General features: G+C 41.8%; 3 protein-coding genes across 3 annotated transcripts; all 3 read left to right on the top strand.

Moving 5' to 3' along the window:
* The first annotated feature begins 4609 nt into the window (after positions 1–4609).
* On the top strand, positions 4610–7503 carry LOC108149879 (protein RFT1 homolog). Its single transcript, XM_017277773.2, has 4 exons — positions 4610–4816; positions 4898–5112; positions 5851–7108; positions 7174–7503. Exons 1-4 carry the CDS (start codon positions 4757–4759, stop codon positions 7309–7311), a joined length of 1671 nt encoding a protein of 556 aa, XP_017133262.1. The 5' UTR covers positions 4610–4756; the 3' UTR covers positions 7312–7503.
* A 1012-nt stretch (positions 7504–8515) lies between these two features.
* LOC108149859 (fibrinogen-like protein 1) lies at positions 8516–9944 on the top strand. Its single transcript, XM_041710674.1, has 3 exons — positions 8516–8830; positions 8966–9573; positions 9634–9944. The coding sequence occupies exons 1-3, from the start codon at positions 8567–8569 to the stop codon at positions 9776–9778; spliced, it is 1017 nt and encodes a 338-aa protein (XP_041566608.1). The 5' UTR covers positions 8516–8566; the 3' UTR covers positions 9779–9944.
* Positions 9945–10705: 761 nt separating this feature from the next.
* Positions 10706–13254, top strand: LOC108141161 (histone-lysine N-methyltransferase 2D). Its single transcript, XM_017264392.2, has 3 exons — positions 10706–10996; positions 11087–11408; positions 12133–13254. The coding sequence occupies exons 1-3, from the start codon at positions 10805–10807 to the stop codon at positions 13023–13025; spliced, it is 1407 nt and encodes a 468-aa protein (XP_017119881.1). The 5' UTR covers positions 10706–10804; the 3' UTR covers positions 13026–13254.
* Positions 13255–13485: the final 231 nt, after the last annotated feature.

The following is a 13485-nucleotide window of genomic DNA, read 5'->3' as shown; positions in this document are numbered from 1 at the left end:
AGCCAATTTAAAAACAACAAATAAAAAGTTGGCGTTTTTTGATATTTTAGATATTTATTCATTCATTCTATAGCTTTTTACAAAGAAAATAGGTTTTTTCATTTTTGTATATACAAAAATATAAAAAGAAATAAAAAAATGCATACCTATATTTTGAAGAGATTTTTGTGTGATTGTTTCTTAATCCCAATTATCCGCTTTTGTGGAAATGGTTGCGACAGCACTAGCTTGATCTCTCGCAACCGGTTCGAGCCGGGTTCGATATCGAACTTGGCTTGACCGAGAAAGAGAGAGCTCTTCTTGTCAACAGTGAAAATCATCGGCATGTGTCCTTGGCTTAACAGTTGGGGGGAAAAGCTCAACAAATAAATTCCCATTAAATTGTGGACGAACTACTGTTTTTGCAATTTATCAGATTTTATTAAAAAATGATCTGCTACTTAACCAAATTTAGAAAACTAATTTCTGTTTACGATCAAGTTTGGGTTTCAAAGTTCTACCATTGTTTTCGGTAAAATCTTCTTGTATCCAAACTATATTGCTGCCTGGTACAGTGAACTCATTCGCCAAATGAAAACTCTTAGCTATACACATCTTATTTTTCAAACGGGAATTGTTTTATACCTTTCGAAATTAGAACAATCAGAAACCTATTTAAATATTACTATTTTCCCAAAAAATTTAATTCTGACTTCTTATTTGTTTTTCTTATTTGGAGTACACAAATTTATGATTTTTCTAATTGCTATTCGTTAGTTTTTTGAAAAGTAATTTTGGTGTCCTTAACTATTCATTGAATAGCTTCCTTTGTAGTTGATGCTTAAAAGTAGGCTAATAATTTTAAGGTAAATGATAAGACTAGCCTATGAAATATCTAAATCGTTAAAAAACGGGACAAAAAATATGAAAAATACAATTTATTTTATGAATTTATATAGCTATTTGAAAATTGTTCTCTTTCGACTTCCACCCCCTAAAAGGCTAATTCCTATAGGCAATCCTCACTGTGGCTGTGCAGACTGTTGCCATGCGTGCTTGCCGTATAATTATAATCGTATCATGCATATCTGCTTTATGGCGTCGATCCGCAGAAATTGCTGTCTTATCTTATATAGTGCTTCCAGAAACTGTGCGAATGTCCAGGGAGAGGAGTCCATGGAGGTGGAGTGGGGCGGGATCTCTTCAAGATCGGGCGCTGTATTTCGCCAAGGACACACCGTTAAATGCAGACAATTGCCGGCGGACCTGCACAAAAAAAAGGGGAGTAAATTGTTTAAAATTATCACATACTAAAGACGCCGCGAGGATGCGATTGAGACAAGGAGCAGGGGGAGTGCCCATGCTCCTGCTTCTGCTCCTGCTCCTTCACCATCTCCTCCGAAGACGAAGACGAAGACGAAACAAAACAAATCACATTATTAGCCGCCGTCGTTGTTGCACGTTATTTTTAAAATTTTTCGTTTCGTTCGGCCCCCGTTTGATTTTAGGCGCCAAGCCGATGTCGCCGGCGTTTGGCTGCAAATTGCAATTGCGGCGACACGTCTGGAGCGTGGCAGCAGCATTCAGCCGTACACTGCACAAAAAAAAGCACAAATCGAGATCACAAAAATAAATTGTACAACTTTCAATTATCAAACCAGCCATTAGGCCCAATAAGAAGACATCTGTAAACGAAATAATAAAAACTATAAATCAATGATTATATTTAAATCACTGGATAGTGTATTTGCACATTGTTGTTATATTGAATATATTAAAAGGTAATAGTGATTGAACTTTAAATTTAAATGATTTGAGAATTATTTAGTAAAAAGATTCAAAGAAGTTGTCCATCTATGCTTAAGTACTAACACCAATATTTGTTATTTACCTTTTTCAATATTTTAAGTCAAGCAAATATTTTGTATATTTTAAGTATTTACTTTTCAATGGAATGTTGGAAATATTTCTTAAATCTTAAAAATACTACTAATTTCGTTTGGATTAGATACATTTGTCTTTACACCTATCACCTGTACTATTATTATTTTGCTCGGTGCACACATTCACACACATGAGCAGCAGATACAGTAGAGATAAGGTAAAGGAGAAAAAAAGCCAAGGAGAACGAGCGAGAGAGGGAGCAACCGAGATAGAGATACAAGATAAGAGAGACAGCCAACAGACGCCAGACAACAAAAACAACTACAACAACAATGACGCCGGCGAAGACGCAGCATCGCCTATACACTCGAAAAAAGAAAACGATCAGGATCCATATTTCAACATGCTAATTTATTTAATCTATAATGGCAACTTTATGTTAGCTTAATTTCCCCTGAAACTTACTTTAAAGCTTATTATCAAGAAACAAAAACAAATACTACAAACGTATCCCTGGGATAACTTTGCGAGTAAAACTTCCTATTCGAATCTCAATAAATGAAAAGATACAGGACAGGAGGACTCTGGATTTTTGTTAGGTGTATCAGTGGCTTTGCTGCTGCGATGCCAACAGATATCAAGCACGTCTCAATCTCAATCATTCAGGGCCGGGCTCCGGGAAAGGTTTGCGTTTACGTAGCTGCTGCTGCCGCTGCCGCTCAATTAACAATGAAAAGTCGGTCTGGTACGTCATAATATATTTTTATCTGATTACCTGGCTGCGGTGCGCACTAGAGGTGGACCCGTAATCAAAAACGATACTTAATAATTTAAAACAATAATCTAACATTTAATGGATAAAAAGGTTCCTAAAATCAATCGTAAATCGTAAAAATGACTAACGATTTAATTTATTTGTTACTTTAAATCTTTAATATAAAGCAATTAACTATTGTTAATAAAAAGTTTAAGTTTAATACATTAACTTTAATGGAGAAGCATTAGTAGTAGGTAACACTAAAATGGTTTCATCGCAAACAATTCCGAGAAAAAATATCAATGAAAGGTTTCAAATTAATTTAAAGACTGAATAATTATATTTTTATTCGTATTTTAATTTCTTAAATATATGATACATTAACCCTTTGGTTAAGGTGGTATATAACATACAGTTCCCTAATTTAAAACTATCGAATAATGTGATCCTTTGCTCGTGTCACGCTGCCACCCACAGAAGCCTGAATGGCGGGCAGTGGCGCCGGTGGCCAGGGACCAAATGGGAGCTAGGTCCCACAGATCCCACAAATCCAACAGAATCGTGCGTTAGTCCGTCCCGACACACACACCCCGACCTACAGATATTGTATCTTTGTATCTCTGTATCTGCGGCGGCTCCAAGCGACTGAAACAACATCATTGCTCGTCTGTCCGTCATCCGTGCTGTTGGCATTGTTTCTTCTGGTTGCAGCTGTGGATGTGGTCTATGTAATTTTTCGCGTGACTCCCATGTCAAGATTTGATCTTTGGCAGATCTCACTAGTCTGGTGGCGTCAGTCTCCATGTCTCCAGATCTCCAAGTCTCCAGGTCTCATCAATGCGACGCCGCCCGTGTCCCAGCTTAAAAGCTTCATTAGTGTGGGAATTACACAAATAAATTTAAAAAAAAGTATTTTGGGATAAACAAGTCGCCAAATAATAGGAAAAAAGGTAATAGGATAACAAATAAAAACAAGAAAGTACGCTACAGTCGAATACCCAGACTATTAGATACACGTTACTCAGCGAACAAATTTCAATCTAAATATTCTCCCCCCAACAAAAGCACGCTTTTTTATTTGACAAATCTCTAAAAACCCAAAAAAGCGCCTAAAATCGGTTTTTGTATTAAAACCTTGGGAAGAAATGACCAATAGATGGAATGTCATACATCGGTGAATTCGTCATTAAATTGTCAATCGAATGGCATTCACAGTTAAAAATGTTCAGTTTTGTAAATTATTGCAAAAAGGGTGATGTAACCCCTTATTAAAAATGCAAAAACTGGTCAACAAATTATATTCTTAAAAAAATCGAGTTTTAAAAATCGGTTTTTGCATCAAATCAAAATTAATAAAAACCGATTGTGGATGGGTAGCATAGGTCGCCCACTATACAAAACATTCCCTGTTATGACTATAGTTAGTTTAGTTTTTTGACAAATCTTCAGAAACCCTAAAATAACACCAAAAAATGCGGTTTCTGTATGAAAACCTTGGGAAGTAATGGTCAAAAGATGGAATACCTTATTTAAAGAAAATTGTTTTTGTATGCCAATTTTCAGGAAAATGTTTTAGGTAACCCCTTGATTGAAGAAATGGGTCATAAAATTAATTTATCAAAATCAGTCTTACGGCTATCCGCCTTATTTTGGTCACTTCAAAAAGAAAAAAAACCTTAAAAAATGTGTTTTTTTTTGTCAAATTTCTAAAAAGTAAATCACATTAATTTAGTTATTCTTTAAAATATATTTGTAAACACTTTTTTAAGGCCTTCAGATCTAAACAGTTTTACAAACGAAGCTTAAACCCATTTGGAAAATAAACAAGTCCAAAAGAAGATAACTTCCTCTTTTAACTTTGGTTAACTATTAAAAATAATTTAAAATTGGGACTTCAAACGACCACTTTTCGATACCAGAGGGCGCGAAATGCGAAAGCAAAACAGCTGTTTCGATAGCCCAGGCTATCGCACCTGAGCCACCGACGGACTATCGATAGGCAGCAGGCAAATCCAGATGCTAGAGAATTTTCGGTTGTTTTGGCCAACAAACTAGGCCCTGTTCCTACAGTTTTTTGCCATTTGGAGGCCAGCACTTTGACCCGGTTCGGAGGAGGAGCCTGGCCAGCGGGGTCCAATGGCGCGCAATGTGCTCGAGAGCAGCCTGCTGGGCGCCGGCTTCAGCATCATTTTTCAGGTGAGCGCGCCGCTCCACTGTGTCCGCTGCCCGGGCACTCATTACTCATCCGCCGTGTGATCCGATCTTATCGCCCCACAGATACTGTGCCGCATCCTCACCTTCGGCATCAACGCGTACATCGTGCGGCATGTGGGCCGCGAGGTGCTGGGCATCATGAACGTGCGCCTGCTGCTCTTGGAGAGCACACTGCTCTTCCTGTCCCGCGAGGCCATCAACCGGGCGGCCCTCAGCGCCAATGCCCAGCAGGGCGACCGCTGCTCCTGGGCGCAGCTGATCAACCAGATGTGGCTCACGTAAATACTCCATGATGCAAGTCGATTGCCTGGTCCTTGGGAAGCCAGGCGGCAGGATACCTTCATGGTCTCCACCATGACCCTACAGTTCTTACCATTCCAACAAGAAATGAGTGGTCAGGAAATCAGGAAATTGGCTGGAAAATGTTTAGCTATTACCACCTCCATTATATTCATTAACTGTCCAATTGCCAGGACATTAAAAAGCCAGGACTCCTTCATGGTGTTCAACTTGAAGTCCTGTGAAATTTTCACCCCTACAGTTCTTACCATTTCCACAGGAGATTTGTACTTCCTATGGAAGTGGTCAGGATATCCTGCTTTGAATTTGCAAGAATATGTACAGCTCTTACCATGTCCATTTTGTTTATTATCTTCAAAATTGTCAGAACATTACAGTCAATACCCTTTAGGTATCCTAATTAGTTTAGCTCTTAGCTCTACCTGTGAATTATTGTTCAAATCAGTAATGCGGATACCTTCTTCATTTTCTGAATTTGTATAGCTGTTACCATCTCCATTTGTTGTATTAATTTCACTCATAGTATCCTGCCGCTTTGAAGTTCTTATGTTCATGGCCGGTACCATCTGCGAACGAAATGTAAATGTAAATGACTTAAGTTAAAAAATCGGCATAGGTTATAATGCATACTCAAGTGAACTAGTCAGTTGAAAATCGGCTTGCATCTTGTGTTAAAACTCCACCCGATTGTTGACTAAATAGACCTTTTCTTTTAGGGTGCCCATCTGCGCTGTTTTGTGTGCTCCGTGCCTGTATATCTGGCTGAACTGGCTCTCGGCGGTGGACGCCATCTACGCCTCGCAATACGAGTTCGCCTGCTATGCCGTGGCCCTGTCCTGCGTCCTGGAACTGCTGGCCGAGTCGGCGGTGTTCGTGGCCCAGGTGTTTTGCTTTGTGAAGCTGAAGATCCTGCTGAACACGCTGCACATCCTGGTGCGCTCGGCCATCTTCCTGTGGATCGTCACCGGCGACCGCAGTGCGGCGATCAATGCCTTCGCGCTGGCCCAACTCTCCAGCGCAGTGACCATTGTCGTGGGCCAGTATGGCTTCTTCTACTTCTACCTCAGGGGCTTCAAGGACTTTGTGGCGCGACAGGCGCGAAAGAAGCCGCCGGCAGCGAAGGCCTGGCAGGTGTCGCTGTACGAGCACATGGATGACTTCCCCTTCAAGCAGCTAAACGATTTCCTGCCCGGCGTGATGTTCAATCCGAATGGCAAGCACTTTAACCGTGAGCTGCAGACGCTGACGCTGAGCTTCGTGAAGCAGGGCGTGCTCAAGCAGATCCTCACCGAGGGCGAGAAGTACGTGATGTCGGTGTCGCCAGTGCTGAGTTTCGGCGAGCAGGCCACCTACGATGTGGTCAACAATCTGGGCAGCATGGCCGCCCGCTTCATCTTCCGCCCCATCGAGGACAGCTCGTACTTCTACTTCACGCAGACGCTGTCCCGGGACATCAAGTTGGCCAAGCAGCCGCAGGAGCGCGTCCGCCAGGCGAGCAGCGTCCTGAACAACCTGCTCCTGGGCGTCAGCTCCATCGGCCTGATTGCGTTCACCTTCGGCCAGAGCTACTCGTACCCGGTACTGTTGCTCTACGGCGGCCCCGACTTCGTGGCCGGCGGACTGCCGCAGAGCCTGCTGCAGTGGCACTGCCTGGCCATCTATCTGCTGGCCGTGAACGGGATCAGCGAGGGCTACATGTTCGCCACGAACACCAGTCGCGACATCGACAAGTACAACTACCTGATGGCCATCTTCTCGGTCAGCTTCCTGGTGCTCTCCTACATTTTGACGGGCATCTTCGGCCCGGTCGGTTTCATCTTTGCGAACTGCATCAACATGCTGAGCAGGATCCTCTACAGCACGTACTACATCCGGGCTCAGTACCGACCGTTGTCGCTGGATCCGCTGCTGGGCCTCTGGCCGGGCAAACTCTTCGGCGGCACGCTCCTCCTGGCCGGGATCGTCTGCTATTGGGTGAGTATGCGTTCGCTATTTCTCTTTTCATTAGTGAGGCCTATTCCTATCCCTACTTCCTGCAGTACCAAAGTTCTGGCCTCGCCACACATCTGGGCGTGGGTGTACTGGCCGGCCTCGCCTGCCTCTTGTCCTGGGCACTGGCCCATCGGGATCTGGTGCGACTGGCCTGGCGCTATGGCCGCCGCATCAAGATCGAGTAGCTGGGGCATGGACCGCATGGACCCCTCGTCGATTCAATGAAACGCACAGTTCGAGACATTATGACATATTTATATATAGTTGACAATTGTAAATTAATTCCGAAATTAAGTTATGTACTTACCGAGTGTTTGTAGAGCCTTGAATGCTTACTATTGTTAAGACATGCATTAAAAGACAACGATTACTGTTAACGTTTCATTTTCTCTTTGCCACGAATAAGTTATTTGCATGAGAGTATCTCAATTTCTTAGCAAGTCAACAAAATCTGAGGGATTGTTTTGTGGGTTTGTGGGTCAGTGGATTGGAGGGGTTAGCTTTTAGAATCACTTTTTAATTTTGGTGATTCCCAAATGTGGCCACACATCACGTTATAATTTGTAACTCGACTTTTGACCTGCATTTATTCATACATATGTACACATAAATAGTTATCTTTACTGGAAAAAATCCAGAGAGACAATAAAACTCAAACGGATGTTATATTAGTTCTAAGAAGAAAAACTGGCCTCGTTAGACGTTATCAGTTTTTTCCTGATGTCTGACCTCCGTCTTTTGTTCATATATACATACATTTAGAAAGTAATCATAAAAATAAAATAATATGAAAGAAACCAAAACATAGTCTGGTATGGAAAAATATTTGAGATACTTAAAATGTCATACACAAATAATATACAGTGGGTCAAGACTTTTTTCGACCACTATGCAGATCGAAGTCACAGGCTATTTTTAAAAAACTTTTTTTTTATTAAAAAAAAAAATACTCTTGGGTAATTTGTTTATTAAAAAATATTTGAGTTGTTATGTAAAAAGGCTGTGATAAATATGTGACCTTTTATTGATTTTGTTTTGCGGTGACCGAAATTCTAGAGAACTAGATATTGTGGCAAAAGATTCAGTTAAATAACACCATATTGTTATTAACACAGTTGAACGATTAAAAACTACATTTGCAGGTGTTTAAAAAGCCAGAGAAATTTTGTAAAGAACGGTTCAGTAGTTTTCCAAAAGTAATTCGAATGCAAAGCCTTTAACTGGAGAACCGAATATTTCCGATCGAAATAAACTCTGAGTCACTGTATAAATATTTTGTCAATCCAGTTCAATTCTGCTATTTCTATTATATATGTACATATATGCTTGTGGGGCTTATTTTAGTTATCAGCAATATTAGAGACTTCGTTGTTTCTTCAACAAATACCTCGATTTCAGTACGTTCCCAAACTTAGACTCCGTCGGTAATATCAATTCAAAATGCTGAGGCTGGCACTGTACACAGTCTGTATTGTCCTTTCTCTACAAGGATCCCTTGTAGCATCTCAGGATCATCCGGTGTGCGTCCTTCGGGATGCGCCAACGCAGTGCGGCTCCTTTTGCCTGAGCGCACTACATCCGCTCTTTGCCGATACTGATAATATTCGAAGCAGGTTGGATGGCATCGAAGCAGGGCTAGATTCCTGTAAGATGAAAAATGATTACGAGGCGAGATTAGCCGGAATCGAAAACCACCTAAAAGCGGTAAGTTGCTGACAAATCTACAGACGGACTTGAATGATTATTGTTTTAATGCCCTAATCATTTGGTACAACTCAATGCCAAAAATGAACTCAAACGGAACAATACCATGAAAACAATACTATTACAAACTTGCAGAGTCAGTTAAAAATATCTGAAGATCTAATCAAAACCAAAGACGATCTTATCAATGCGCAAAAAAAACTAATCGATAAAGATGATCAAATCACGGACCTAAAGAATTGGATTGAAACATCAAAACTTAACCAATCTAATGAGCTTTCGGAATGCCGATTAAAGCTCGATGAGATGGAACCATTTAAGGTGTCATGTTCGTCGTCTCCACATGGCTGGACCGTAATTCAGAGACGGATCGACGGATCCGAGAACTTCCATCGAAACTGGGATGATTACAAAAAAGGATTTGGAAACGTTAAGGGAGAATTTTTCATTGGCCTGGAAAATTTGCATCAGATGACGAAGGCAGGTCACCACGAACTCTACATTAAGCTTGGGAAGGTTGATGGATCCACCAGCTATGCTCACTATGACGATTTTAAAATTGGCAGTGAGGACGAATTGTATGAGCTGAAGAGCATTGGGATTTATTCCGGTGAAGCCGGAGACTCCCTTAAATTCAATAAGAACAAAAAGTTCTCTACATTTGATCGGGATAATGACGAATGGTATGCAAATTTAGCTGATCTGGAAAACGGTGGTTGGTGGCATGGCGTTTGGGAAATAAGGTATAAACGTTCAATTAAAATCTAATTCATTGTTATTAAATTAACCTCTTAACATTACAGTCAGCTCAATGGAAAATACTATAAAGATGGCCAAATAACAAATAAAGGCATAAGAAACGGAATATACTGGATCTCATGGCATAACTACGACGTGAAAATATCACTCACCTACGTTGAAATGATGATAAGACCTAAGTCCTTATGAAGCACAGTTGCTATTGATCAAATATCATAGTTTTAATCCAAAGGATTTGAATAGAAAAACGAATATAATTTATTTTGCAATAGATAAAATGGAGTTGTCGTACCACAATTTTGTGTGTGGAGCTGCTCCTGAGGAACTTTAAATCCTATTAACGAAGCTCACTAAAGGTATTCGTTTCATTGCATTGATTTCTTAAGGGGTTACATATCCGATTTTATTTATTTTATTTTCTAAGCTACACACAAAAAATATCATATCGTTCAGGGGAATAGTTTTGAAGTTACACGCAAATTTTAAAAGGCGTTTTAAAGTGCTTGAAAGTACAAATACAAACTTTTAACGAAAACGGCAAAACCGATTAGTGTCCAATTTTAAGACGAGCTTCTTAAATACCGACAAATATTTTTTTATAAAGAATTTAAGGCCGAAATTTTGGTCAAAAAAGGGGGAATTACTTATTTTGTTACAGCGTTTCGATCCATGATTTCTACACCATTTTGTAGATAACTATTCATTCGATTTTCTTTACTGGTTGAAATAACACACTTAATTTACTGAACACGGTTAGTATACTTTAAACAAATTGAAAACAAACTTCCAACAAAAATTGTGTATTATCATTGAGCAAATAGTTTTTGTTACATTACTATAAACAACTATAAATAAATAAAAATAATAAGCAATGTTAATAAAAATAATACCAAAAGCTAAATGTGTTATATTTAGCTTAAATATGCACCAACGTGTTTTATTGTAAAACTAAAACTACCCTCAAAAAATATAGCTATAGAAATTTAAGAAAATTGTTTTTTTTTTGAATGAGAACAAGTTTATTAAATAACGGAAACGTGCATGTATACATTTTGAAGAAGAGCAAGAAAATACCAGCGAACAAAATACGGCCACACCAAAACCGGGCTGGTATTAAATCTCAAACCGACGGTCACACTTTACAACCGAGCGCGCAAGTAACAACAATTTTGTTTTGCTCATTTTTTTTTGCTTTCCGAGGACACACCGGCGACCATGAAGCGCACTAAGGACGAGGACAAGGAGGAGTCGCCGTCCCAGCCGGTGACCCACAATTCCAGCGCCGGCAGCAACGGCCACGACGCCCCATCTCCGGTGGCGGCCACATCTGCGCCGGCGGCCACCTCCTGCGCCGTTCCGGATGCCTCGGCCTCTGGAGCCTCCGTTCGCACGACGGGACGCGTGAAGGTGAGTGTGTGATTGGAATTGGCATTGGAATCCCAATCCCCGAGCAACATCCCGGCTCATCTTGCCCAACCATCCATCCGCTCGCCGCAGAAACCCAAACTGGTGTACGATCCCTCCGACAACTATGTGTCCCGGGCCAGCAGCAATCGCAGTTCCCTCGGCGCAGCTGGAGCCGCTGCAGCTCCTGCCACTGTCATTCCCGGTGTCCAGCAGTCATCACCTGCCAAGGATGCAGCCAAAGAGCTGGTGGCCAGCGATTCCCAGGACTCCATACCCAATACGGCCGTTTCCGAGCAGCAGCCGGCGCAGAATCGCAACTACGACACGTGCCAGAAGTGCTCCAAGAGCGAACCGAAGCGGGGATCCGGCCACAAGAGCAACTTTCTCACCTGCAAGGGCTGCATGCAGAAATGTAAATATTCCCCAAACTGTTCTGGTACTTTGGCAGATTGCCCCAGATCTGCCCAGTTTGTCAAGGCAATTATGTTTTTTAAGTATTGGATCAGTAGATTTCACTAGATAAGCAGGGCTCCCAAACCACTACACTGTTATGGACACATTTGTCCAGTTTGTCAATGCTTTACTGCTACCCTACTAGTTCCTGGTACTTTGCCAAATTCTTGAACTACGAATATTAATTACCATATATTTAGCTATTTTATGCAACCAGATCAAATGCTTGCAACAGGTATAAAGTATACCTACACAAGGCCCACTTTTTGGTGCTAAGAAGATTTGGGTTAATGATTTAAAAATAAACGCCCTTAAATTTAGAATATTACCTTTTAATGGCGTTATGCTCGTCAATTTACCCATATTTACCCACACTATACATTAATTTAGGTTTTCAAAGCAAAATTTGATATCTGTAAGTGTTATTAGATTACTATATCTTCACAGAGATAATAAGAAGATAATGCTGCTTACAGTTCACGAAGCTCATTATCAATATCATTTAACTTTTTTTTTCTAATTTGCCTATGGATTTCAAATAGTTTTGAATGGTTCAAGTAATCTCAAACCATTTTAAAGGCTTTAAATAGGTATGTTTGGTAAAGATTTATATCTGGAAATCATAATATGACCACACTTACATGCACATATATATTCATCACCTGTTTCCTGTCTTCTTTCAGGGCACTTTCCCTGTTTGCCCATCAACTTCGAGAACCAGAGCCTGGCCCGCAAGAAGTACAAGTGCGAGAAGTGTCGCTACTGCCAGGTGTGCAACGTGAGGGGTCGGGATCTGGCCATCTGCAGCAATTGCGTGGACGCCTACCATGCGGACTGCAATGATCCCACCATCAAGCAGGCCAAGTCAGTGGACACCAATCCCAAGTGGAAGTGCTTCCGATGCGAGGCGAGTAATAGCGGCCAGAACACCAGCCCTTCCAGCGAGGAGCAGGCGGGGGGCAGGAAGTCCAACGCAAGTCGCGAGGAGCAGCCAGTGACGGTGGTGGTGGCGGCCAGAAAGTCCAATGCGGGTCGCAAGAAGCGCGTCCAGTCCGATCCCACGGGTCAGGAGAAACCAGCAAAGATTGAGAAACTGGGCAAACGCAGTCCACCTTTGAAAATGGACGAGAAAAAAGAGAGGAAGGAGGTGGCCAAGGAGGAGAAGGTGGAGAAGATGGAAGAGCAGCGGGAGCAGCCAGTGGTGGTGGTCAAAGTGGAGAAGGTGGAGCAGGAGGAAGATGATGGGGAGAATAAGCATGAGCACATGCAGCCAGAGCATCCCTCACGTCTAACGCCACCGCCTCCTGCGGCCGCAGATAGCCCCGTGGACATCAAGGGCCAGCCTGTGTCCAGCTGGTCCGTGGAGCAGGTCGTCGGCTTTGTGGCCAAGCACTATCCGAAGGAGGCGAACGTGTTCCGCTACCAGGACATCGATGGCGCCTCCCTGCTGCTGCTCACCCGCCAGGATGTGATGAACGGATTCGGCCTGAAGCTGGGACCGGCGCTGCGCGTCTTTGAACTCGTCATGTCCCTGCAGAGTCGCTCCGACGACGTGAGACTCGCCTGGTTCGAGTAGCATCGAGTAGAACCGCCACCTCCTTAGCACCTAAGATCCTTGCGCCGCACTGTAACTTTAATCTAATAAACTCGTCTGGAGCGTGGCCTTGTATGCTGGCCACCAATAAAAGCTTATATTAAGTCTTCCGGCGGATGGTCTGGCCTGCGCTCCAGTTTTTAAGCTGTTCTTCTGTAATTCTACACTTGCATCTGCTATATTTGCAAAACAAATATGACTTTTATTCAAATACATTTTTTTTCAAATGTGGAAAGCCAGGGGGTCGCTAGTTTATTGACGGGAAGGTATCAAAAAGATAGATAAACCAAGGCACGTGACACTTTTGTGGGCAACTAACCTCGTTGAAAACCCATTTGGAACGGTCTCATCAAAAAGTAACAAACAAAGAATTTCTGAGTTAAAACTATAGAAAATCGTTCTTCTTAATATTTTTTTTTTTTTTATAATTTTACCAAACTCT

The sequence above is a fragment of the Drosophila elegans genome, unplaced genomic scaffold (assembly GCF_018152505.1).
Source record: "Drosophila elegans isolate 14027-0461.03 unplaced genomic scaffold, ASM1815250v1 contig_149, whole genome shotgun sequence".
NCBI lineage: Eukaryota > Metazoa > Arthropoda > Insecta > Diptera > Drosophilidae > Drosophila > Drosophila elegans.
This window is presented reverse-complemented; position numbering and strand designations above follow the sequence as displayed.